This window comes from Scyliorhinus torazame, chromosome 6, assembly GCF_047496885.1.
Source record: "Scyliorhinus torazame isolate Kashiwa2021f chromosome 6, sScyTor2.1, whole genome shotgun sequence".
In the NCBI taxonomy this organism is placed as follows: domain Eukaryota; kingdom Metazoa; phylum Chordata; class Chondrichthyes; order Carcharhiniformes; family Scyliorhinidae; genus Scyliorhinus; species Scyliorhinus torazame.
This window is the reverse complement of record NC_092712.1, coordinates 144,665,296-144,689,369: the sequence shown is the minus strand read 5'-3', so window position 1 is coordinate 144,689,369 and position 24,074 is coordinate 144,665,296. Positions and strand designations below refer to the sequence as shown.

At 49.2% G+C, this 24,074-nt stretch overlaps 1 protein-coding gene across 3 annotated transcripts in view; it reads left to right on the top strand.

Moving 5' to 3' along the window:
* ddc (dopa decarboxylase) overlaps window positions 1-24,074 on the top strand; it is a 310,860-nt gene that overhangs the window by 169,943 nt on the left and 116,843 nt on the right. For all 3 annotated transcript variants that reach the window (XM_072508857.1, XM_072508858.1, XM_072508856.1), the window contains one exon: window positions 14,353-14,420. In XM_072508857.1, coding sequence (XP_072364958.1) covers window positions 14,353-14,420 — 68 coding nt within the window. The remainder of the gene's footprint in view (window positions 1-14,352; window positions 14,421-24,074) is intronic.

The window sequence follows — 24,074 nt, the reverse complement described above, 5'->3', positions numbered from 1 at the left end:
CAGGTGGATGGGAAAACGAGCTGTAGTCCAGAAGCCAGTGTTGAGAGTAGTGAGGTACTGAGGAGGGTATCAAGGTCGCAGGACTGTACTGGCAGGCAGGAAGGTGGGTTGAAGTGTGTCTACTTGAATGCAAGGAGCATCCGGAATAAGGTAGGTGAACTTGGAGCGTGGATTGGTACTTGGGACTACGATGCTGTGGCCATTACGGAGACATGGTTAGAACAGGGACAGGAATGGTTGTTGGACGTTCCGGGGTATAAATGTTTCAGTCAGAGTAGGGAAGGTGGTAAAAGAGGTGGAGGAGTAGCACTGTTAATCAAGGATAGTTTAACGGCTGCAGAAAGGCAGTTCGAGGGGGATCTGCCTACTGAGGTAATATGGGCTGAAGTTAGAAATAGGAAAGGAGCGGTCACATTGTTAGGAGTTTTCTATAGGCCCCCAAATAGTAATAACGATGTGGAGGAAGAAATTGCAAAGCAGATTATGGATAGGTGTGGAGGTCTCAGAGTAGTTGTCATGGGTGACTTCAACTTTCCAAATATTGATTGGAACCTATATAGGTCGAACAGTTCGGACAGGGCAGTTTTTGTACAGTGTGTGCAGGAGGGTTTTCTGACACAATATGTGGATAGGCCGACAAGAGGTGGGGCCACATTGGGTTTGGTACTGGGTAATGAACCGGGCCAAGTGTTAGATTTGTTTGTGGGAGAGCACTTTGGAGATAGTGACCACAATTCGGTGTCTTTCACTATTGCAATGGAGAGGGATAGGGCCATACGGCAGGGCAAGGTTTATAATTGGGGGAGGGGTAATTATGATGCGATTAGGCAAGAATTAGGAGCATAAGATGGGAACAGAAACTGTCAGGGAAAGGTACAAATGAAAAGTGGAGCTTGTTCAAGGAACAAATACTGCATGTCCTTGATAGGCACGTCCCTGTCAGGCGGGAGGAAATGGCTGTGTGAGGGAACCATGGTTCACAAAAGAGGTTGAATGTCTTGTCAAGAGGAAAAAGGAAGCGTATGTAAGGATGATAAAACAAGATTCAGTTGGGTCGCTTGGAGACAAGGTAGCAAGGAATGAGCTAAAAAAAAGGGCTTAGGAGAGCTAGGAGGGGGCATGAGAAGTACTTGGCGGGACGGATCAAGGAAAACCCCAAAGCTTTTTACTCTTGTGTGTGAAATAAAAGAATGACCAGGGTGAGGTTAGGGCCGGTCAAGGACAGTAGTGGGAACTTGTGCATGGAGTCAGAAGAGATAGGGGAGGCGTTGAATGAATATTTTTCATCAGTGTTCACCGAGGAGAGGGGCTATGTTTTTGAGGATGAGAGTGTGATACAGGCGGGTAGGCTGGAGGAGGTAGATGGTCTGAGGGAAGATGTATTAGCAATTTTGAAAAACCTGAGGGTCGACAAGACAATATTCCAAATGGGATATATCCTAGGATTCTTTGGGAGGCAAGGGATGAGGAGCCTTTGGTTTTGATCTTTGGGTCCTCACTGTGTACAGGAATAGTGCCAGAGGACAGGAGAGTGGCGAATGTTGTTCCTCTGTTCAAGAAAGGGAATAGGAATGACCCTAGTAATTATCGACCAGGTAGTCTTACTTCGGTGGTCGGCAAGTTAATGGAAAGGGTTCTGAGGGATAGGATTAATGACCATTTGGAAAGATGCAGCTTAATCCGGGATAGTCAACACGGATTCGTGAAGGGTAAGTCTTGCCTCACAAATTTGATTGAATTCTTTGAGGAGGTAACTAAGTGTGTAGATGAAGGTAGAGCAGTTGATGTCGTATACATGGATTTCAGTAAGGCGCTTGATCAAGTTCCCCATGGTCGGCTCATGAAGAAAGTAAGGAGGTGTGGGATAGAAGGAAATTTGGCCAATTGGATAAGTAACTGGCTATCACATAGAAGACACAGGGTGGTGCTCTGAAAATTTTCAGAATGGAGACTAGTTACCAGCAGTGTATCACAGGGATCAGTGCTGGGTCCTCTGCTATTTGTGAATTTTATAAATGACTTGGAGGAGGGGGCTGAAGGGTGGGTCAGTAAATTTGCTTATGAGACCAAGATTGGTGGAGTAGTGGATGAGATGGACGGCTGTTGTAGGCTGCAGAGCTGGGTCGGAAAATGGCAGATGGAGTTTAACCCTGATAAGTGCGAGGTGATTCATTTTGGTAGGACAAATTTGAATGCGGATTACAGGATCAACGGCAGGGTTCTGAGGAATGTGGAGGAACAGAGAGATCTTGGGGTTCATGTCCACAGATCTCTGAAGGTTGCCACTCAAGTGGATGGAGCCGTGAAGAAGGCTTATAGTGTGTTCATGTTTATTAACAGGGGGCTTGAGTTTAAGAGCCGCGGGGTTATACTTCAACTGTACAGGACCCTGGTGAGACCATATTTGGAGTATTGTGTGCAGTTCTGGTCACCTCATTATAGGAAGGATGTGGAAGCATTGGAAAGGGTGCAAAGGAGATTTACCAGGATCCTGCCTGAATTGGAGGGTAGGTCTTATGAGGAAAGGTTGAGAGAGCTAGGGCTTTTCTCATTGGAGCGAAGGAGGATGAGAGGCGATTTAATACAGGTTATAAGGTGATGAGGGGGATAGATAGAGTGGACGTTCAGAGACTGTTTCCTTGGGTGGATGTAGCTGTTACAAGGGGGCATAATGATAAGGTTCGGGGTGGGAGATATAGGAGGGATGTCTGAGGTAGGTTCTTTACTCAGAGAGTGGTTAGGGTGTGGAATGGACTGCCTGCTGTGATAGTGGAGTCGGTCACTTTAGGAACTTTCAAGCGGTTATTGGATAGGCACCTGGAGCACACTAGAATGACAGGGAGTGGGATAGCTTGATCTTGGTTTCAGACAAAGCTTGGCACAACATCGAGGGCCGAAGAGCCTGTTCTGTGCTGTACTGTTCTATGTTCAATGTTCTACTATGGCCCCGACCATTACAACGGAAATACTCGGCAATGCCAAGTCTCTTTGGGATGGTCCTGCCCACAATGATAGCAGTCCACCTTTGTCTTACGTTGATGGCCTGATCTTTTCTCAGTCCTTTGACTCCAGTCCAGTCCCAAGGACTGCGTCTGGTTCTCTGCTGTGCCTGTTGATCCTGCTACACACCTTGCGGCCATACAGCCCCATACTTTGACTTCCCTATCAGCTGCCCTATGGAGCTCAGTGGTGCTTTTCTCAGCACACTCCGTTGCCTGAGCCATCTTGATCGCTTTTATCAACGTTGTGTAGTTTCAGCCAGGAGTTTCTTTTGGATATTGAGATTATGGATTCCACAAACCAATCAGTCACACAGCATGTCACTAAGTGCAGTCCCGAACTTAGTGCTCAACAAGCTGATGAAGCCTTGCTATGAACTTTGAGGTGGACTCGTCAGGGTTCTTAACGGTGGCATTTTATGCCTGGAAAACTGGCGCAAAATGGCCATCGATTCCCCATTTTGCAGGGGGTTAGCATGCCGGCAGCGTAGAGCACCCGGCTCCAGCTACTGATACGCCCCAGAGAATTGCCAGGTCTGTGGCCGCGCATTCGCGCGGTGGCAGCCTGCAGCAGCCGCGCCGTGCTTCATGGCAGAGGTTGCTAGCGGACCTGGCCCGTGAAATAATCCCCCCCCCCCCCCCCCCCTTCGGCCGGCTCACTCGCTCTGGACCGCCCAGCCCCGAATAATATCCTCACCTGCCCTCACATCGGCCCTTCCCTGACTGTGGCACCACTGGACTGAGTCCACAGCCGCCACGCTGAGTTCCCGGCGGTTGAGACCACACGTGTCCCGCGCCGTTGGGAACTATGCCAGTCGGAGGCGGAGCATCGAGGGGGCGAGCCTCAGGCAATGGCCGGAGGCTGTGGATTTGTGGAATACGCCACTTTGGAGGGGGCCGAGAATCGCAAAAGCAGCGTCGCCCCCAATTCGGTCGGGAAATGTGATTCTCCGGCCCTTTGCTGAACGCATTTTCGGCGTCGGCAACCAGATAATCCAGTCCCATGTTTGGAAGATCCATGTGTACCAAATTTACTGTCTCGTATCCATTCTACTCTCCCAGAAATTATAATAATCATCTTTAATGTCACAAGTAGGCTTACATTAACACTGCAATGAAGTTACTGTGAAATGACCCTAGTTGCCACATTCCGGCGCCTATTTGGGTACACAGAGGGAGTATTCAGAATGTCCAAATTACCTAATAGCACGTCTTTCGGGACTTGTGGGAGGAAACCGGAGCAACCGGAGGAAATCCACGCAGACACGGGGAGAACGTGCAGACTCTGCACAGACAGTGACCCAAGCCGGGAATCAAACCTGTGACCCTGGAGCTGTGAAGCCATAGCGCAAACCACTATGCTACCGAAAAGCACAACTTTGAAAACAGCAAGAGAATATGACCAACGGCATGATAAAAGTGCTGGCACAGAATTGTCAAGTTTACATTTAAGACAACAAGTTCCCATCCAAGGTCCCACAGCTGAAGTGACAAGGATTTGTTCAGAATTAAGGTCCTATAGTCATTGTACGCAAAGATGTAGTCGTGAGAAGTAACTGAGGATAAATCAGATAAATGTCAGCTCCTCAACCAAATCCCAAATGCAACCACGAAACATATCCAAGAATTACAATCCCACGGATCACTGTGGACAATTAAAGAAACGTCCAGACAAGGTTATAATCGCAAGATCGGAGTGTTCCAGCAGATAAGCTTTATGCTTTAGAGACTCCTTTTATTACAAACATGTATCAAAACAGATTACAACAAATAAACACCCTGGGAAACATACTTCCCAGCAGTCAACGATCCAGTCTGTACAAATCTTTTCCCCTTTTTCACCCCCTCCCCCCTCGTGATGAACAGCTCCTCAAACACGATCACAAACATCCCCCACCTTTTCTCAAACCCCTCTGCAGAGCCCTTTAACTCATATTTTATCTTCTCCAACCACAGGAAGTGGTACAGGTCACCCAACCAAGCCGCTACCTCCAGTGGCGATGCCGACCTGTACTCCAGCAAAATACGCCACCGTGTAATCAGAGAGGCGAAGGCCACGACTTCAACCTTCCACCTCTCCAGTCCTTCGGCTTCTCTGAAACCCCAAATATCACCACCAAAGGGTCCAGATCCACCTCCCCTCCCCACCCTGGTGAAGACCGCGAACACTCCCGCCCAGAATCATCCCAATTTTTCGCAACTCGAAATGTGCGTGTAATTCGCTGGCCCCCGCCCACACCTCTCACACTGATTCTCTGGCACCCGCCCACACTCTCACATTCATCTGCTATCCCCTGGAAGAACCCACTCATTATCGCCTGAGTCAAATGCACCCGACGCACCACCTTAAACTGTATCAGACTCATCCTTGCAAAGGATGAGGTCCTGTTTACCCTACGCTGTGCCTCACTCCATACTCTCCAATTGATCTCACCTCCCAACTCCCATTTCTCCTTGATCTTCACCACCCGCTCGCCTCCCTGCTCCCCCAGCCACTTCCAATTCTTCCCTCTCCTTCCACATCCGGAAGCAGCAGTCGCTCCTGCAGGGTGTATCCCGGCAACCTAGGGAACTCCCTCCAAACTTTCCAGACAAAGTGTCTAACCTGCAGATACCTGAACTCACTCCCCCTAGGCAGCTCTATCCTCTTCCTTTGCTCCTCCAGACTGGCGAACCCTTCCTCCAAATGCAGATCCCTAACCTTGACCAGCCCCACTTCCCTCCCTTCTGCATACACTATCCATCCTCCCCCCCCGGCTCAAAGCAATGATTCTCGCACAGCGGTGTTAACACTGACATCCCTTCCACCCTAAAATGCTTCCTCAACTGATTCCATATCTTCACCGTGGATTGCACCACTGGGCTCTGTGAATACCTACTCTAAGCCATTGGCAACGCTGCTGTCACCATAGCCCTCAAACCAGACCCCTTACAAGATTCCTCATCCATCCTAACCCACTCTACCCTTCTCCTTCCCATCATCGCCGCATCTCATCCACATTTGCCGGCCAATATTAATGAAGCAGATTCGGCAACGTCAAACCCCCTGCTGCCTCTGCCTATGCAGCAGGGTCCTCCCAACTCTCGGCACCTTCACTGCCCATACAAAGTCCGAAATAATCGTGTCCAATTTCCGAAAAAAGGCCTTTGGTATAAAGATCGGTAGAGCCTGAAAAAGAAACAGAATGTATATTTTTACTACTTGGACCCTCCCCGCCAACATCAACTGCAGTGTATCCTGTTTTGTTATGTTTCCTTTGTAACATAAGCAGCTTCCTTGTGTGGCATTTGTCAAGGAAGGTCGAGATGTGTAAATAACTTCAACTCATTTATTTACACTATGTACACTTTTACAACTTGAGTTCGACACTACTGCTAATCCTATTGTAGCTCCCTAAACTGACTAACCAGCTGCTGTCTTCCACGTGGTGGATGTGATAATGAATCAACCCTGTGCCTCTCCTCACTGACTGTCTCCACTGGCCGAAGGGGGCTGATCATCTGTGTGGTGTCCTTTATGTATGGGTTGGTGTAATGCCCCCCTGTGGTCGTGTCACCTCCTTGTGTATAATGAATGTCCATTGGTCGCCTCCCACCTAACTTATCAATTGGTTGAATGTGTGTGTGTGATGTTTCTGGTGTTCCCTCTAGTGTCTGTCTAGCTTACATGTATGTACAGTGATGCACATCACCACATCTTCCCCTTTTTATATGTTCATATTTTCTGTACACTTGACGAAAAACTGAACAAAGAACAGGTAGAGAAGGTAAGGTATATACAAGTCATGGGAACGGTGATTAAACAATAAGTCCAAATCATTCATGTGAGTCCATAAACCATCAATCATCATGGTCAAATGTCGCTCTTGGTTATGAACACCATCAACAGGAACCAAGAAGTGGTCGAATCACTGCGCTGTCCGCTTTGGAGTCTTTTTCTTTTTTTCTTTTTGTGTTTGTGGTGGTGCTGTCGGATGGCATCTTGTAGCTGATAGATCGTTGACATTGAAGAGGTACCATCAACAGTATCATTCGAGGTCATGGATGTGCCAGATGTTGAAGTCGGATGAGACTGTGCATACTGGTTCTGGCCACATGCTGTGCTGGAAGGGTGATTCTGCTGAGAAGCGTTGAAGCATGTCGATTTGGAGACAGAATTGCTGCTTGCATCAATGTCTGGTGATGGTGTGAAACTAGAACCTTGCATCTGATAGGACTATGCTGTCTGGCCAGGCTGTGGTGCAGCAAATCCTGGGCAGTAACTAAGGCATCCAGTCTGTAGTGCAGATTGCGCTGGCGGTAGTCCTCCTTCAGTCTTGATTCCATTAGTGGGCAATCCGTAGTGCTGGCCTGTTTGAGAATATGCTGCATAGACTGCTGGCTGCTGCAGGCTTGAATACTGGGTTTGTCCAGCATGAGCTGTCATTGGCCGCACTGTCGGTGTGGAACAAATGTGTGGACATAGCTGTGGTGAAAATTGGTGTATTCTTTTTGGACTGTAGCTGCTGCTTGTTATTGCTGACCCAGTGTGATTGTCACGTGATCTATCTCCTGTCGTTGTGGCATCTGCTGTCACCCTGAGCGTGCCATCACTGAGGTTGCGACACTGCCTGTCTGGAGTAAAGTCTGGCTTACGTGAATCAGAGTCGGCGTTTGGTTGCTCCCCATCTGGAGTCTGGTCTGTTTTTTGTTGATGCTCCCCATCCGGAGTCTTAGCAGGTTCACTGGAGTCAGCTGGGATTTCTTGAAGCTGCACGTCTGGAGTCGGAACATGCAGGAATGCATTGACTAGTGGAGAGGTTCGAGCAATTGAGGGTGGAAGTAGTGTGGTGTCACCGGAGTCACCAGTGGTCTCACCGTGATCGTCGAGTGCTTCTGTACGCACTAGCTGAGGTCTGTCACTTTGCACCTTTTGCATGGGAAGTAGGATGCTGTCGTCACTCGTTTCACATACCGTGGGTAGATCCTCAGTAGCTGCTTGTTGTTCACTAGGGATGGGTAAATTGTCAGAGTTTTCATCTGGTGGTGCAAACAATGTGGATGGACTGTCATTGTCTTGCCGTTGTCCTTCATTTGGGCTTTTCTTCTTTGGAATTTTAAATCTTCCCCCAGACATTACAGAACCTTGTTCATTTCCCTCAATTTCTCCCATATGTAGGGCATCAAATGTTAGATCCAATGTTTCTTTCGTCATTGTACTAGTTTCCAAAGGACAGTCCGTTTCAATTTTCTTCTCAGTTACTTCATATGCATCCTTTTCTAATGTACATGCCTTCGTAGTCTCTGGCTCTGATTTTGCTGGGACTGGCACAGTCACAGTCTCTCTTTTACTGTTCTCAATTGCCCACATTCTACTCCCCAGACATAAATGCTTAATCTCTGGAGTTAATGTGGTACAATGGATAATCGGGTCGACCTTATCTGCATCTTCACCATCACTGGAAAGCACAATTGGTTCACTTGAAACTGCTGCGGGTTTTAAGTGCTTTATCTGGCTACTCGATGTCGGTGTCCTCAGGATTCTTGCTCCAATGTTCTGCTCATTCATCAGTGGAGTGTGCAGAGGTTCAATGCGATTAATATTCCCATCAGGGGTTGAAGAGTCATTACTGACTAACTGCTGGTCTCTGAAGTTGGGACTTTGCAGTTTTGTGTTGAAGGGAGACAGTTGTCCCTGCTGTAGATATGATTCGGGTTGTGTTATTTCCATTAAATGAGGATCAATGTCTTGTCCATTTTTTCGATCCGTACGAAAGCAATGGCAATTTTCAGTCTGCTCCTTGCAAGTTAGACATACAAACAATTTCTTTAGCAAATCCTCAGCATCCTTCTGTGACTGTGCAGCATTATTAATATCTGTTCGGCTAGAATGATCCTGAAGGTCAGCGCATAATCCTTTTTTCTTCGGGTTTGGAAGAGGTGATTCCTTTGGCTTGTCTTCATTTGGACTTGAACAGTCATCAGCGCTGTGCCCTTCATTGTAGCATGATAGACCGTCATGGTCGTCCTGCTGTGCAGTGGAGCGTAGTAGACTGTTATAGCCTTCTTGCTGTTTACGTGAGCATGGCAGACTTGCATCGTCTGCCGCTAGTTGGTCAGAGGAGGTTGCTAGACCCTCATGGTCTTGTTCCTGCAAGGACTGCGCATTGGAGTCTTGCGTTGCTTCTATCGTGGAGGCTGTCCACGAGCTCTCTGTGGAGGCTTGTGACACTGGAGTCACTTCTTGTTCGTGTACGGACTGCGCTCTGGAGTCTTGCGTTCCTTCTATCGTGGAGTCTGTCCACGAGCTCGCTGTGGAGGCTTGTGACTCTGGAGTCACTTCTTGTTCATGCAAGGACTGCGCTCTGGAGTCTTGCGTTTCTGCAATTGTGGAGTCTGCCCACGAGCTTGCTGTGGAGTCTTGTGACACTGGAGTCACGTCTTGTTCCTGCAAGGACTGTGGTGTGGAGTCTTGCATGTCTTTCGTAGAGTCGGGAACCCTGAGCGGGGCGTGGACCACGCTCTGTGTGGCAGCAGGCCGCTCTCTGTGGGCTTGTACCGTTTTCTGTCTCTTAATTCCAGGCTGCAGCATCATCCTGCACTGATGAGTTGGGACGTCATATCTGCTGGGTTGAAGATCCTCAAATCCGAAAAATGAATCCGCATCAGCGCCGGATTCAATGCAGGGGTCACCAATGTGCAACACGAAAGGTTCGTCCGAGTCGTAGTCGTATAGGACCATGGAGCTGTCATTGGGCTCGCGAGGTCCAGAAAAAATGTAAAGGTCGGTATCATCGGTTTGTGCGTAGGTAACTGCTTGTTGCAGGGTTCTTCGGAGGTTAAATTCATTTCCTGGTTCAATTTGAGGCATTGTGCTGTCATTCCAGGTGAAGGAAGGTTGTTTTACAGCTTTAAAAGATTTTTTCTTTGATTTGGGACATTTCCCCTTTAAATTGGTGCGGTCTGGGGCCTCTGACGTCATGACGCGCGTGACATAGCACGTAGGAAGCGATTGCGCATGCGCAGATCGCTGTTCCTTTACCGATGGCCGTTTTCTTGATTGCGCATGCACGGCGTCTCGCGCATGCGCAAACGAACCTTCCGGTTCTGCGCACTTCTCGCGCAACGGCGCTAGTGTAGTCCCTTTAGCAAGATGGCCGCCGACCTCGACCCAAATCGCTCTCTGGTCCGGGCCCTCGGCCTCGAGGTGAGTACTGGCGCTTCTCTTACCTTTCCTTGCCGATTGGAGTGTGTTTTCCTCACAGTATTTGCCGAATTTGTCCAGGACTGCCTGGAAGTCGTACCTGTTTTGCCCCTTGGAGAACTTGAATTTTTAAAAGATTTCTTTTGCTCTTGCACCGGCGATGGTGGGGAGAAACTCTATTTTTTCATTATCGGCCAGGTCTTTAAGTTCGGCTGCCACCAGGTAGAATTCAAACGCCTGCCGGACTCGCTGCCAGTTCTCGCGGAGATCGCCGTGGCACTGGAGCGGCTGCGGAATCGGGAGCCCTTACATCTTGCCTGGGTATTGCTGGCTGCCACTGTACGCTGAGGTATGGCTATCTGGATTTAAGCAGTTCACTACTGGTACCATGTTTTGTTATGTTTCCTTTGTAACATAAGCGGCTTCCTTGTGACTGTCTATTGGTGAATGTCTATTGGTCGCCTCCCACCTAACTTATCTATTGGTTGAGTGTGTGTGTGTGATGTTTCTGGTGTTCCCTCTAGCGTCTATCGAGCTTACATGTATTTACAGTGATGCACATCACCGCATATCCCACCCCCTGAGATGCCCCCGATCTCCTCCACCAGTTTTGTTCAGTTCCACTTGAGAATTTGATAGAGCCCCGTCCATTCACTCGCTGCCTGAATCCCCAAATACCTGAACCTATCCCGCACTACTGTAAATTGCATCCCCCGTAAATTAGCCCGAGGTCCTAGCACATTCACCCGGGAAAACCTCACTTTTCACAACAGAGGTGCTGAATAGACTCTGACTGTTTTCATCAGCAAGACGGAGATTAGGGTGACCTGATAAGAGGTCTACAAGATTTTGAGGGGCATGGATAGAGTGGATAGGCAGGCAGTCTTTCCCAGGGTGGAGGAGTCAATCACCATGGGGCATAGGTTTAAGGTCCGTGAGGCAAAGTTTAGAGGAGATATGCGCGAGGCAGGATTTTCCCAGAGGGTGGTGAGTGCCTGGAACGCGTGGCCAGGGGAGGTTGTGGAAGCAGATACATTAATGGCTTTCAAAAGGCATCTTGACAAACACATGGTTAGGATGGGTATAGAGGGATAGGGCACAAGGAAGTGCTGAGGGTTTTGGCAAAGGTTGGTATCATGATCGGTCCAGGCTTGGAGGGCTGACGTGCCTGTTCCTGTGCTGTTTTGTTCTTTGTTCTTTATACAGTTTGTACCCCGAGAACCCTAAAAACCTCCACAGCAGGTCCACAGTCCTTCCCAAACTCTCCAGCAGATCTGACACACAGCAAGAGGTCATCGGCACAGAGCGACACCATATGACACCCTCTCACCCCTCATAATCTCCTGCCACTGTGCTGACCCCCTAAGAGCCATCGCCAATGACTGTATGGCCAGCACAAACAGCAATGATGACAGCGGGCATCCCTGCCTTGTACCCCTCTGTAATCAAAGCTCCGCAAACTCACATTATTCATCCTCACACTCGCCCTTGGTGCCACATACAGCAACTGCACCCGTGCCACAAATTTCTGCCAAAACCCAAACCTTCCCAAAACCTCAAACAAGTACCGCCACTCCACCCGATCAAATGCTTTCTCCGCGTCCATGGACACCACCACCCCCAGTACCAGAGCCCCCGACGGATTCATCACTACATTCAACAGCCGTTTTATATTAGTCGTGAGCTGCCTGCCCTTCACGAAGCCTGTTTGATCTTCTGCAACCATCCCGGGACACAATCCTCCATCCTCCCTGCCAACAACTTAGCCAATACTTTCACATCTGTGTTCAATCGCGATACGGGCCTATTCGACCCACATTCCACCGGGTCCTTCCCCTTTTTTGGGAATAGCGTGATCACTACCTGCGCCATCGTCTCCGGCAGCTGCTCCTTCTCCAGTGCTTCATTAAACGGCACCAACAGTGTGGTGCCAGGTCCGTCGCAAATTTTGTATAAAATTCTGCCGGGTACCTGTCCGGCCCAGGGACCTTCCCCCACTTCATACCCCTGATACTATCCAGCACCTCCCTCAGCCCCAGGGGCTCTTCCAACGTATGCCTCTTTGCTTCCTCCACCTGCGGAAATTCCAGCTCATCCAGAAATCGCTCCTTGCCCCCCTCCTCGCCCCCCAGGTCCAACTCGCACAGATTCTGGTAGTACTCCCGAAACATCTAGTTTATCTTCCTCGGCCCCGACGCCACATCCCCAGCCCCAGTCTGTATCTTCAATGTTTCCCTGGATGCGGCCTGCCTCCGCAGCTGGTGCACTAGCAGGCGGTTCACCTTCTCCCCATACTCATATTGCACCCCTCTTTCCCTATGCAGTTGTTCTACTGCCCTCCCCATTGTCAACGTGTCAAACTGCCCCAGCAATTTTTTCCTCCTCACCAATCCCTCCGCAGTGGGGCACCCTCAAATCCTCCCTGTTGACCTCCACTATCTCGCTCACAATACTGTCATATTCCTCCCTCCTTTCCATATCCACACGGACCTTAAATAAAATAATTTCCCCCGGACATGGGGAGAACGTGAAGACTCCGCACTGTTATAAACCAGGGTTTAGAAAACTCCAATGTATATCATGGAGTTCACCTGACCTATAACTGTTTATTGATTTTGGTTACGATGAGCACAAGAGCCTGCCTTCCAGGTGTTATTCAACAGGGGTCTGAGGCACTTTTAATGAAAAAACATGCTTTATTCTACTGGATTAGTTAACATTTTTATAACACACAGTAAGCATTTTTATCAACTACACACATAAATACCCCACACAGCTACAGTAATCTATTTATAACACTGAATGACTCCCCCATAACTGTTCAAATTTAATAACAAGATCCAAATAGAAAACCCTTTTCAAAGGTGTGGCCCAGCACACGGCACTCAAGACTTGGTATGGATGCTCTTGTTTCCTTTCCAAATCAGCAGGTTTGAATTCCTTCCAAAAAACAGTTATCTCTTTTAAGTTCAAGTAATCTGGAAACAACTTTTAAAATGAAGATAGAGAGCTAAGTGTTACAATCCCAGTTGGTGATACTACTGGACAGGAGGGTCCCAGAATGGAACCCTTGCTCCATGTTAGTATCACCAACTGGGATTGTAACACTTAGCTCTGATAACTGCTCTCATGTGCCCACTCTTAATAAATGAACCAATGATGTGTTTACCCAATCCCTTATAAGCAATTATTGTACAGTATTAAGCTCAAGATATTATATCATTACAATAACAACACCTATGGGTATATCTGTGCCTGTGCATTTTTAGTAAAAGAGAAGGACCGAAAGAATTTTGAGGAGAAGGTGCAGATTTTTCCATGCTTATTGCTACCATTCCTTTCAATGTGTTCATTAATCTGTGTGCATTGTAATGATGCATATACGAATGTTTCAGTCTAGTTTCTCAGTACATTGGGCGGGATTCTCAGATCCTGAGGCTAAGTGTTAACGCCGTTGTAAACGCTGTCGTGTTTTAAAATGGCGCCAACAGGTCCCTAGGAGCAGCGATCCTGTGCCTCACAAGGGGCCAGCACGGCACTGGAGCGCCTCAGGCAGCACCAGCTACCGATACTGGCATCAGGACGGGCACCGCGGGTCTGCGCATGCGCGTTGTGGCCGGCGCAAATTAACGCATGCGCACTACGGCCGGCGCGAATTCGCGCACGCGCATGGGTAGCCTTCTCCGAGCCAGCCCCGACGCAACATGGCAGAGAGCTACAGGGGCCTGGCGTGGAGGAACATAGGCCCCCACCAGGACAAGCCAGCCCGCCGATTGGTAGGCCCCGATCGCGGGCCAGGCCACCGTGGAGGCCTTAACCCCAAACATTTTCCTGTATCTTCTGAAATAAGATCCATAATGCTTCCTCCTGTTCCACCTTACATGTTTTCAACTACCAGCAGAAAGTCTTTAAACCTTTCACTGCACAGCTCTGCTTTAACTGAGTGTAGGCGCCCAACAACATTTGCTAACTCTTTGGATATTTGATTCAAATAACCATAACATCAGCCAATCTGTTTGATAATTATTAACCCGAGTTGACTTTATTAAGTCAGTTCTCTATTATTTGCCACGCCTGTGCAACAGGCCTTCCTTCTGTTACGATAATTATATTGCATAATTGGACCTTAAATCTGCAGATAATATGTTACAGTTTTCTTTGCTTTATCAGTTTTCAGATTCATTCAACTTTAATCCTCATAAATGGCTTTTGGTGAACTTCGATTGCTCTGCCTTATGGTAAGTTATCCAGATAATACCCCCATTCAATTTTCTAAATTCACGGGATACACATGTTTGCAGCTGAAGAAGATACTCTCTTTTGGGGAAAAAACAAAATACCCAACAGGTCAGGCATCTTCTGTGGTGTGCGAGCTAACATTTCTGGTTGATAATAGTTAATCAGATCTAGAAAAATAACTTAGAAATATAATAGGTTTTCATGGGTCAATGGAGGAGGGTGGAAAATGTCTTTGATCGGGTGGAGCATGGGAGATCGTGGGCTGGATTCTCCCAAAATGGGGCGAAGTGTTGACGCCGTTGTGGAAACTACAAAGTTTCATGACGGCGTCATCAGGCCCCCAGGGGGAGCCATTCAACAGCCCACAATGGGTTGGCACGGGTGCATTTTGCAACGCCTGACAGACCAGCCGCCGATTCGCAGGTTCTATCATTGACTTGACGTTGTGGCTGGCGTTAAATATTCTCCCCCCGGGCAGCTCGGTGGCGCAGTGGTTAGCACTGCTGTCTCACGCGCCAAGGTCCCGTGTCCAAGAGGTTGGGTTGGGTTATGGGGATAGAATGGAGGTGTGGGCTTGGGTAGTGTGCTCTTTCCGAGAGCTGGTGTAGGCTCGATGGGCTAAATGGCCTCCTTGTGCAATGTAAATTCTATGATAACCCTCCTGGATGCCATGAAGGAGAGGAGGCTCATACTATACCCCAGGCCGGGCTGCGGGACAGCAGGAGCCAGCGTTCGCCGTGCGTGGGCGGAGGTGGCTGACGTTGTCAGCGCCGTCGGTGTGGTGGCCAGGACAGCTGACCAGTGCTAAAGGAAGCTGCATGACCTCCTCAAGGCAGCCAGGATGAGTACGCAGCACTGTGCCCCTGGCACCAACTCCCCCCCCCACACATATGTGACTGCCTCCCCCAGGGGGATAGACCCACCCCTACCCTCACCCACATGGTTGCACCCACCCATGCCAGCAGCAAAGGCCGGGTGCCCTGTGCACTAATGCCATCAGAGACCCAACTCCTGGGTTGCATGTGTCAGACCGTCTAACACTGTTGTTTGTGTTTGGCCCCCCCCCCGCACAGGACAAGACCGCTCATAATTGGCGGGAGCGGGAGAAGACCGGAGGGGGACCAGAAGACCTGCGCCCCCCCACCGTGCCAGAGCAGAGGGTACTCCACATCGTCAGCAGGCTGGAGTAGAGGGAGGTCACCGATGTGGAGTCGGAGGCGTGCCACCCAGTGAGACCCCTTGCCTGGTAGCGGGTCGTCACGACACGTGTGCCCACCCCTCACCCCTACACCCCCCACACAAACAGCCCTCACCACCTCATGCCTCACCCCCATCCGCCTGTCTAACCATACATGCTTTCTTGCGTCTTACAGGACCAGCTGGCAATGGGCACGGCCCTTACGGGGCCTCCTGCCCCCAGGTAGTTCCAGGTCCAGTGCCCCCCAGGAACCCAAGCACTGACAGGGAGAGCAGCCGGAACACCAGCCCTCTGCCCGAGACTACCCAGGACACCACGACCCAGGGGACAGAAACACAGGACACCACGAGCCAGGGGACAAACACTCAAGACACCATGACCCAGGGGACAGAAACACGGGACAGACACACAGAACACCACGACCCAGGAGACCCCGGAATTCAGGTCCGATGATGACATTGACTTTCCGGCACACCTATCTCCTACACAATCCACCACCAGCCCAGTCCCAGACACGGATGGCCCACTCACTCACTGTGTTCCATGGCCGCAAACATACAGACCCTGGTCGATAACAGAGCGGGCATCCAGGACAGGCAGCACCAGGTGTCGGGGGGGCCTCAGGGTTTGGCTCCACTCGCACCCCTGTCCCATGGAGAAGCCCGGGGGCCACCAGGCACCCCGAGGGAGGAGAGTGTCTGGTGGTGTGGGAGGTGAGGGTGTCCGGTGGTGAGGGGGTGTGATACTGTGGTGTTCGTGCCCCTGCCGAGCAACACCCACCCCCCCCCCCCGCCCCCCTGGTTGGTCCTGTGCCCTGGCCCTGCCGATGGCTTAGTGCGGCCTCCCATGCATGGCCGGCACCCATGTCCCGCCCATTGTCTATCTCCCCCTCACCCGATGAGGCCTGCCCTTGCTCCTCATCCTCCCCCAGCACATCACCCCTCTGCTGGGCTATATTGTGGAGGACGCAGCAGACCCCAACGATGCGGTCGACCCTCCTGGCCTCGTACTGGAGGGCCCCTCCAGAGCGGTCCAGGCGTCTGAAGCGCATCTTCAGCACCCCGAAGCACCTCTCGAGCACCCCACTCGTCGCATAATAGGCATCATTGTAGCGGTTCTCTGCGTCGCTCTGTGGTCTCCGAATAGACGTCATCAGCCACTACCCCAATGAGTAACCCCTGTCGCCCAGCAACAGCCCCGCAGCCGGGGTTGGGGGGGGGGGGCTGGAGGGGGCGGCGTTCAGCGAACATTCCAGGATCACACATTGGGCCAAGACGAACGAGTCATGCACACTGTTGGGTACCGGGTGCAGACATGCAGGATTCTCATCTGGTGGTCACAGACCACCTGAACGTTCATGGAGTGATACCCCTTCCTGTTGGTGAACAGTGGCCTGTTATCCACAGGTAGCCGCAGGGCGACATGCACCCCATCGATTAACCCCTTGATCCGGGGCATCCTGGTGGGCGCGGACCACAGAAACCTCTATATACCGGTCCGCAAGGGCATACAGGGTGTCGAGGACGGCACGGATGCACCTATGCACTGATGCCTGGGAGATGCCGGACTAGTCCCCACTCGGCGACTGGAACAACCCCATCGCATAGAAGTTCAGGGCGACCACCACCTTGACGGCCACCGGGAGCGGATGTCCTCCCTCAATCCCCTGCGGTGCCAGATGTGCCATCATGTGGCAGATGTGTCCGAAGGTTTCCCGGCTCATCCGCAATCTCCTCCTGCATGCCCGGTCCGGGAGTTCCTCAAAAGGTCATGCGGCGCCGGTCACGTAGAGAGTCATCAGGCGCCTTCTTGGCACCACCACTACCTCCTCATCCTCCTCATCTTGTTCCGCCTCAGCCTTTCGAGCGGGTGGCCCTCCAGCCTGAGCGGCTGTCCCCTGCCCCTCTGCGGCCCACTCCTCTGCTGCAGCCTCCGCCTCCTCTCTGAGCCGTCTCCGCTGATGCTGTCACAGGGCTGCATGCAGGGCAGCGGCCCCTGCCATGGCGGCTAACATCGCTAGGTAGTTTCCAAACATTATGATCTGCAGGGTGTGAGGGGAGAAAATGTTACCATGGCGCATAGACCCGTGCACAACCTTCTGTCATGGGATACATGATGGCCCAGTTGGCACCACGCGCCCCAGCCACGCATGTCCTGCAGCCCCGCCCCATCGGTGCCCCCCTCCTGGCACCCATCTCTGCTGCCAGGACCACCGTTTCATGGCACTGCCCTCACTGGGGGCTACCATCGGTGTAGCCCTGGGTGTTCCCCCCTGAATGGGGTGGCCGGGGAGGGAGGCAGCACCCACCCATACGGCCGTTAACCCTGCGTTCACCCAGCACCCGGGGTGGCTGACCAACAAGATGGCCGCCGTAATGGCGCTCCTTGCGTAGGGACCGCCCTGCCATGTCGGGGGCTACCCAACTGCTCGGCCTGTCTCCCCTCCCCCACCTTCTCCTCCCCTCCCCGACCCCACCTCCTTCCGCAGCTGCCTCAGCCAACACGTCGGCTTCACGAATTTTTATAGGTGATTAGAACCACGCGGTCGAGAAATCGGCCCATCCGGGCCGCAGAATCGCCGAGGCTCCAGAGAATCGCTTCAAGTGCCCCGACAGCTGTTACAGGCGCCGCGATTTGTGGGGTCCGGAGAATTCAGAATCGGTGCAAAACCAGCATCAATCCCGATTTCGGCGGCGGAGCCGATTCTCCGGCCGATCGCGTTTCGCGATTTTGGTAAGATGTCTCGGAGAATCCAGCCCAATAAATGTCAAAAGATTTAGTGGTACAAGACCAAAGGGAGGAGTAATGGGAAAAGGAAGGAAATAAAAGAATCATCTAGAGGAGTTGTGAATGACAGAAAAATTAGCAGTTGCTAGCCAAATGCAAAAACAAGTGTGAACATGCAAAAAAAAGGAACAAAATTGTTGAACTTAATGTTGAGTCCAGAAGATTGCAAAAGTGCCTGAAAATGTTCCAAAGAATCGTCCAATTTAATTTGAAGAGTTTACTCTGTTTCTCTTTCCCCAAAAGATTCCAGGCCTGCTGAGTATTTCCAGCATTTAAAAATGTTTATTTCAGATTTCCAGCATCCACAGAATTGTGCTTTCATTTGATGTGAAGTGGCCGATCTGGCTTGCATTGAGCTTGGTTCGAACACTGCAGTAAGCTGAGGACAGAGATGTCAAAGTGAGAGCAAGATGGAAAATTAAAATGACTGGCCACTGTAAGCTCGGTGCAATGCATGCAGAATGAGCAGAGATATTCTGTAAAGTAGTCGCCCAAATTATGTAGCAGACCGCATTGCGAGTAGTGAATACAGCATACAAAATTGAGAGATGGGCACATAGATCATGATTTCACCTGGAGCCATTGCCTGAGACTTTGGACAGTGAGAAGCGGAGGTGAAAAGGCAGGTGTTGCAACTCCTGCGCTTGCATGAAAAGATACCATATAGAGGCAATGGGATTTTGCGGGTGATTGAAGGTGGAGCAGGTGGCATGGACTGGAACGGTCCTGTTAAAATGGTGAAAAGGCAGGAGGGGAAAGGTGAATGTGATGAATGTGGAGGTTGCTGGTGCGAAAGGTGAAGACAAAGGGAACTAAAGTAACTACAAGGTGAATCAGCAAGTTCACAGGGAGACGTTTATTGAGCTTTACAGCTGCACATACATAGGGCCCGGTTACACATTACCGGGTCCTTGCACCTTTCTGTCGACTACTACAGATGCTGATCTATTATACAAATGCTGGTTAGAACATAGAACATACAGTGCAGAAGAAGGCCATTCGGCCCATCGAGTCTGCACTGACCGACTTAAGCCCTCACTTCCACCCTATTCCCGTAACCCAATAACCCCTCCACCTTTTTGGTCACTAAGGGCAATTTATCATGGCCAATCCACCTAATCTGCACGTGTTTGGACTGTGGGAGGAAACCTGAGCACCCGGACAATACCCACGCAGACACGGGACGGGGCGAACGTGCAGACTCCGCACAGACAGTGACCCAGCGGGGAATCGAACCTGGGACCCTGGCGCTGTGAAGCTACAGTGCTATCCACTTGTGCTACCGTGCTGCCCAATGTGCTACCGTGCTGCCCCCAACTGGTTAATACCCAGTCCAACCAGGACAAGGGAACATTCATCCTCAGCTGGATGAATCTTATGCATGTCACATGCAGGTTATTACAGGAACCCTCTCATGGTTTTAGGAGGGAGGGGTGTTAGCCTTTGATTGCTGTTGAATAAAGAGTCAAGAGGTCTGCTCCTTTTCCCAAACACCTAATTGTAGTCCCGTCCCAAGCTGGAGGCTGGTCATCCAAAATGGACGGGATTTTAGGATTTCTACCAAACACTAATTGATAGGGACTATAGCCCCCAATCATCTGCAACGAGTTCTTTGCATGTATTGCCCATGCTGAGGCTGAATTTAACTTGCAATTTGATCTATTTGCCAAAATTTTCCAGAGCATGTCATCTATTACTGCATGTTTCTTTCACACACACCATTACTAAATGGGCTTTCCGCAGTCGTATTCATAACTGTGATGTTTATGTTTTCACACATATCCCTCAACTCATCATTAGCAAATTCTCCCCCATTGTCTGCAAGGAATTTTGCTGGTGGGCCCATTCCTGTCCCTATCCATTTTTCCACGATCTGATCCAGGATTACTCTCTTTCATTTACTTCATACAATGGTTGATTGACTAAATTTGGTTGCTAAATCTACAAAATGCAAAACCGATATATTGTTATCTTTATCCCAGATCTTAAGGTCCATGGCTACAATGTCGTCAAAATCCCTGGCCAAAGGTAGGGTTACTATCAGTCGTGATGGTGTCCTTCTGTACTTCCTACAAACCTCACAACGATCACTAACCTGTTCTATCAGCTTAGCATAGTCTTCATCCCTTACCCCTGCATCCTTTAATAAATTTTTCAGCCTCCGAGGAGACGGATGCGCAAATTGCCTATGCAGTTTTAATACCACAAGCTTATCAGCGAAAGTCCCATTTCCAGCTGCCAACAACACATCCTTAACAACTGCACCTGAAATATTATTTGTCAGTAATGGAATACAATAGTGTCCCGACTGTGAAAATTGTAACTCACCGTCTTTCCAAAAACTGTTGCCTTATCCTGTTCCATATCCAGTTTCATGTGTGCTTTCTTCATCGACGGTCTGCTCAGAAGCAAAGGTACCTTACTTGATAGAACCTCCGTGCTAATGAAATGATTCACTCTGGTAATATTGCAAGGGATCACCACTCTTTTCAGCGACTTCAGAGTATTATCATCCCCAAACCTGAAACTTGTGGAACTTTCAAATTCCTGAACCTTGTTACGATTTTCAGCACTCAAAGAGTCCAGGTAACATTTTAACCAGTCACTTCTACACACAGTAGATATGCAGCCACTGTCCAATACAGCACAATTGATCGATTCTGCAACCAACACCCTCATTACCGGAGTAAAACTGCTTGTTGATAGGACAATGCCTTCTTTCTGGTCACTATCTTTTTCCTCTTCCGACTCTTCCATGTCACTTCAAACACTATTATAACGTGTTGGACACTTGAAAGCATAATGGTATTGAGAGTCACACTGAAAACATTGATTTACCATACCCTGGGCATTTCTGGGGTTAATTTTCCTATTTCCATTCTCCATAATTGAACCCATGCTGCTGGCCTTGTTCTACATCACAAACTAGCTGTCTAGCCCACTGAGCTAAACCAGCCCCAAGTTAAACGTTCTATTAGATTGGGCTCTGGCCAATTTGCGTTCTTTGGAATGGAGCTCCTCAGTGCACAAAGTGGGCTGTGTGCGGCCTCGATCACACGATCCCCGCTGAGACCCCCGATCTAATGCAAGTGACGTTTTATCGCGTTGTGTTTCTCAGCTCTGCGAGCGCCGGGAAATATGCGGCTAAACGCGTTCGCAATAGGACTTTATTCCCATTTAGTTATGTCCCACCCTTAGTGTTCCATTCACTCCACTTCTTACGACTCTGCTTGCCGCTACATTTGCTTCCCGTTCAAAACTAGCATTTTCACTTTTCGCACCACTGTTGACTGCAGCTTTCCGCCCTATGTAATGAACTGCACCACCATTTGGCATGTTCTGAAGCTCCTGTGCGCCCTTATCAGCACTCTCCATTGCTAACACTAACACTATCTCCAGCGCCTTTAAAAATTGATATCCATCTGCTTTCTCTGGATAGCCTCATTATTGACTCCACAAACTAAGCAATCTCTCAGAATATTGTTCAGGATGGCCCCGAAGTAGCAGTAAACTGCGATGCTCCTTAGCATCACAACATATTCCCATGGAATTAAACGTAAAACACTGAAGAATGACTGAGGGCTTTGGATGATAGTGTGCCTTCACCAAATCCCCTATCTTGAGGCTGTTTTTGCGAGCGAGAAGAAGGTTAAGAGGTGACTTAATTGAGGCATACAAGATGATCAGAGGATTGGATAGAGTGGACAGTGAGAGCCTTTTTCCTCGGATGGTGATATCTAGCACGAGGGGACATAGCTTTAAATTGAGGGGAGATAGCTATCGGACAGATGTTAGAGGTAGGTTCTTTACTCAGAGAGTAGTAAGGGCGTGGAATGCCCTGCCTGCAACAGTAGTGGACTCGCCAACACTAAGGGCATTCAAATGGTCATTGGATAGACATATGGACGATAAGGAAATAGTGTAGATGGGCTTTAGAGTGGTTTCCCAGGTCAGCGCAAAATCAAGGGCCGAAGAGCCTGTACTGCGCTGTAATGTTCTATGTCCCTCCTATTATATATTTTAAATGGGTTCCTGGCCTCATAATTTCTGGGTCCCGATCTCCTTCCATACTCTCGTAACCTGTTCGTAGCCGTACGATCTCACCATCCTGTCAGTAGTGTATCTTCCATAGTCTGCTTTATTGCTGACTGTCCCATTTGTGTCGTTAAAGCCAGAGGGATTGAATGTTTCCCAATAAACTTCTTTAAGGCCTCTATCATCTGATCGTATAAGGTATCATTATTCGCGAACTTAACTCCTGTCAAAACCAGGAGCCTATCCATCTTGGACAATCTAGCAAAGTCCAGTGACTTAAATGCCAACACAGACCGTGGAAATTCCAGGCGGTGTTTGTGCAGCCTTCTGTACAGTCTGCTAAATTCCATTATATCGTCCTCAATAGAGATTTCCTCTGTTTTCCGGAATCTATCAAATTCTGACCAGGCCTCATACGCACTTGACAAGTCATCCTTTTGATATATCTTATCCATAAAACATAATAGTCTCCAGACCTTCTTCTGAGTTTAATTGTTCCAATTCCAGTTCAGAAAACATTTTGCTTCGGATTTTACTCTCATAAGAAAAATAAAGAGCCAATGCCATACCTCGTTTCCTCTTTCCCAAGACAGTTACCTTAGTCCACATAACAACTGCCTTCTCCATTGGTCGTACGATCCCCTTTCAGAAAATAATGGCGGATAGTCATATCCAGCCATCTTTATCCTCGGTTCAGCCTTTTTTTTTTCCTTCTCACTCACTCCTTGGTTGATGCAGAATCTTTTTCTTCTGGAAAAGTTGTACCTGTCAACCCTTTACATTTGCACAGCAACCATCCTCTGCTACCAGTGTTAGCTTCTGGCTGCTGTTGAGTCAAGAGCTTTGCTCCTTTTCCCAAACACCTTTATTTTTCCTTGAACACACTCTGCATCAAACTCTATCATCACATCACATGCCCCAAAGGCCACATGTAGCCTCTTTACATATCAGTGTCAATTATTGGATCAATGAGACATCTAATTGGAATGTTTCTTAATCCATTCCTTAACAAGGGGAAGGGATGAGAACCGAAGGGATGAGTGCAGGAAATGCGTCGGACCCGGTGGAGAAATCTTGGGTTGAGGAAAAAGGAAGACATCAGAAGTACTGATGTGGAAGATTGCAATATCAGAGCAGATGTGGGGCTTTTCACAGTAACTTCATTGAAACCTACTTGTGACAATAAGCAATTATTATTAGATGTGGGAGAATGGAATGGAAGCAGGAGGTGAGGAATTAATGGAGGTTGCTGTGGGTGTCACTGGGCTTATAATGAATATTACTTGACAGCCTATTCTCAAAACTGCAGACAGGAGTTGAGGAATGGAAGTGAAGGATCAGAGACAGACCAGGTGAAAGTGAGAGAAGGGTGGAGTTGGTAATAAAGTCTTAAGTTTTCCAGTTCAGGGTGAGAATGGGAAATGGGACTGATAAAATCAATGTACTGGAAAAATAATGGAGATTTGGAGCTGAGGTAGGACTGGAACAAGGGATGTTCCACATATCTGACAAACATGCAGGCCTAATTAAGACCCATATTGGTACCCATGGGTCTTATTTGGAGGAAGTGAGAGGGGGCTAAAGAAGAAGTTGTTCAATGTGAGAACAAGTTCAGTCAGTAAGTGGAAGTTGG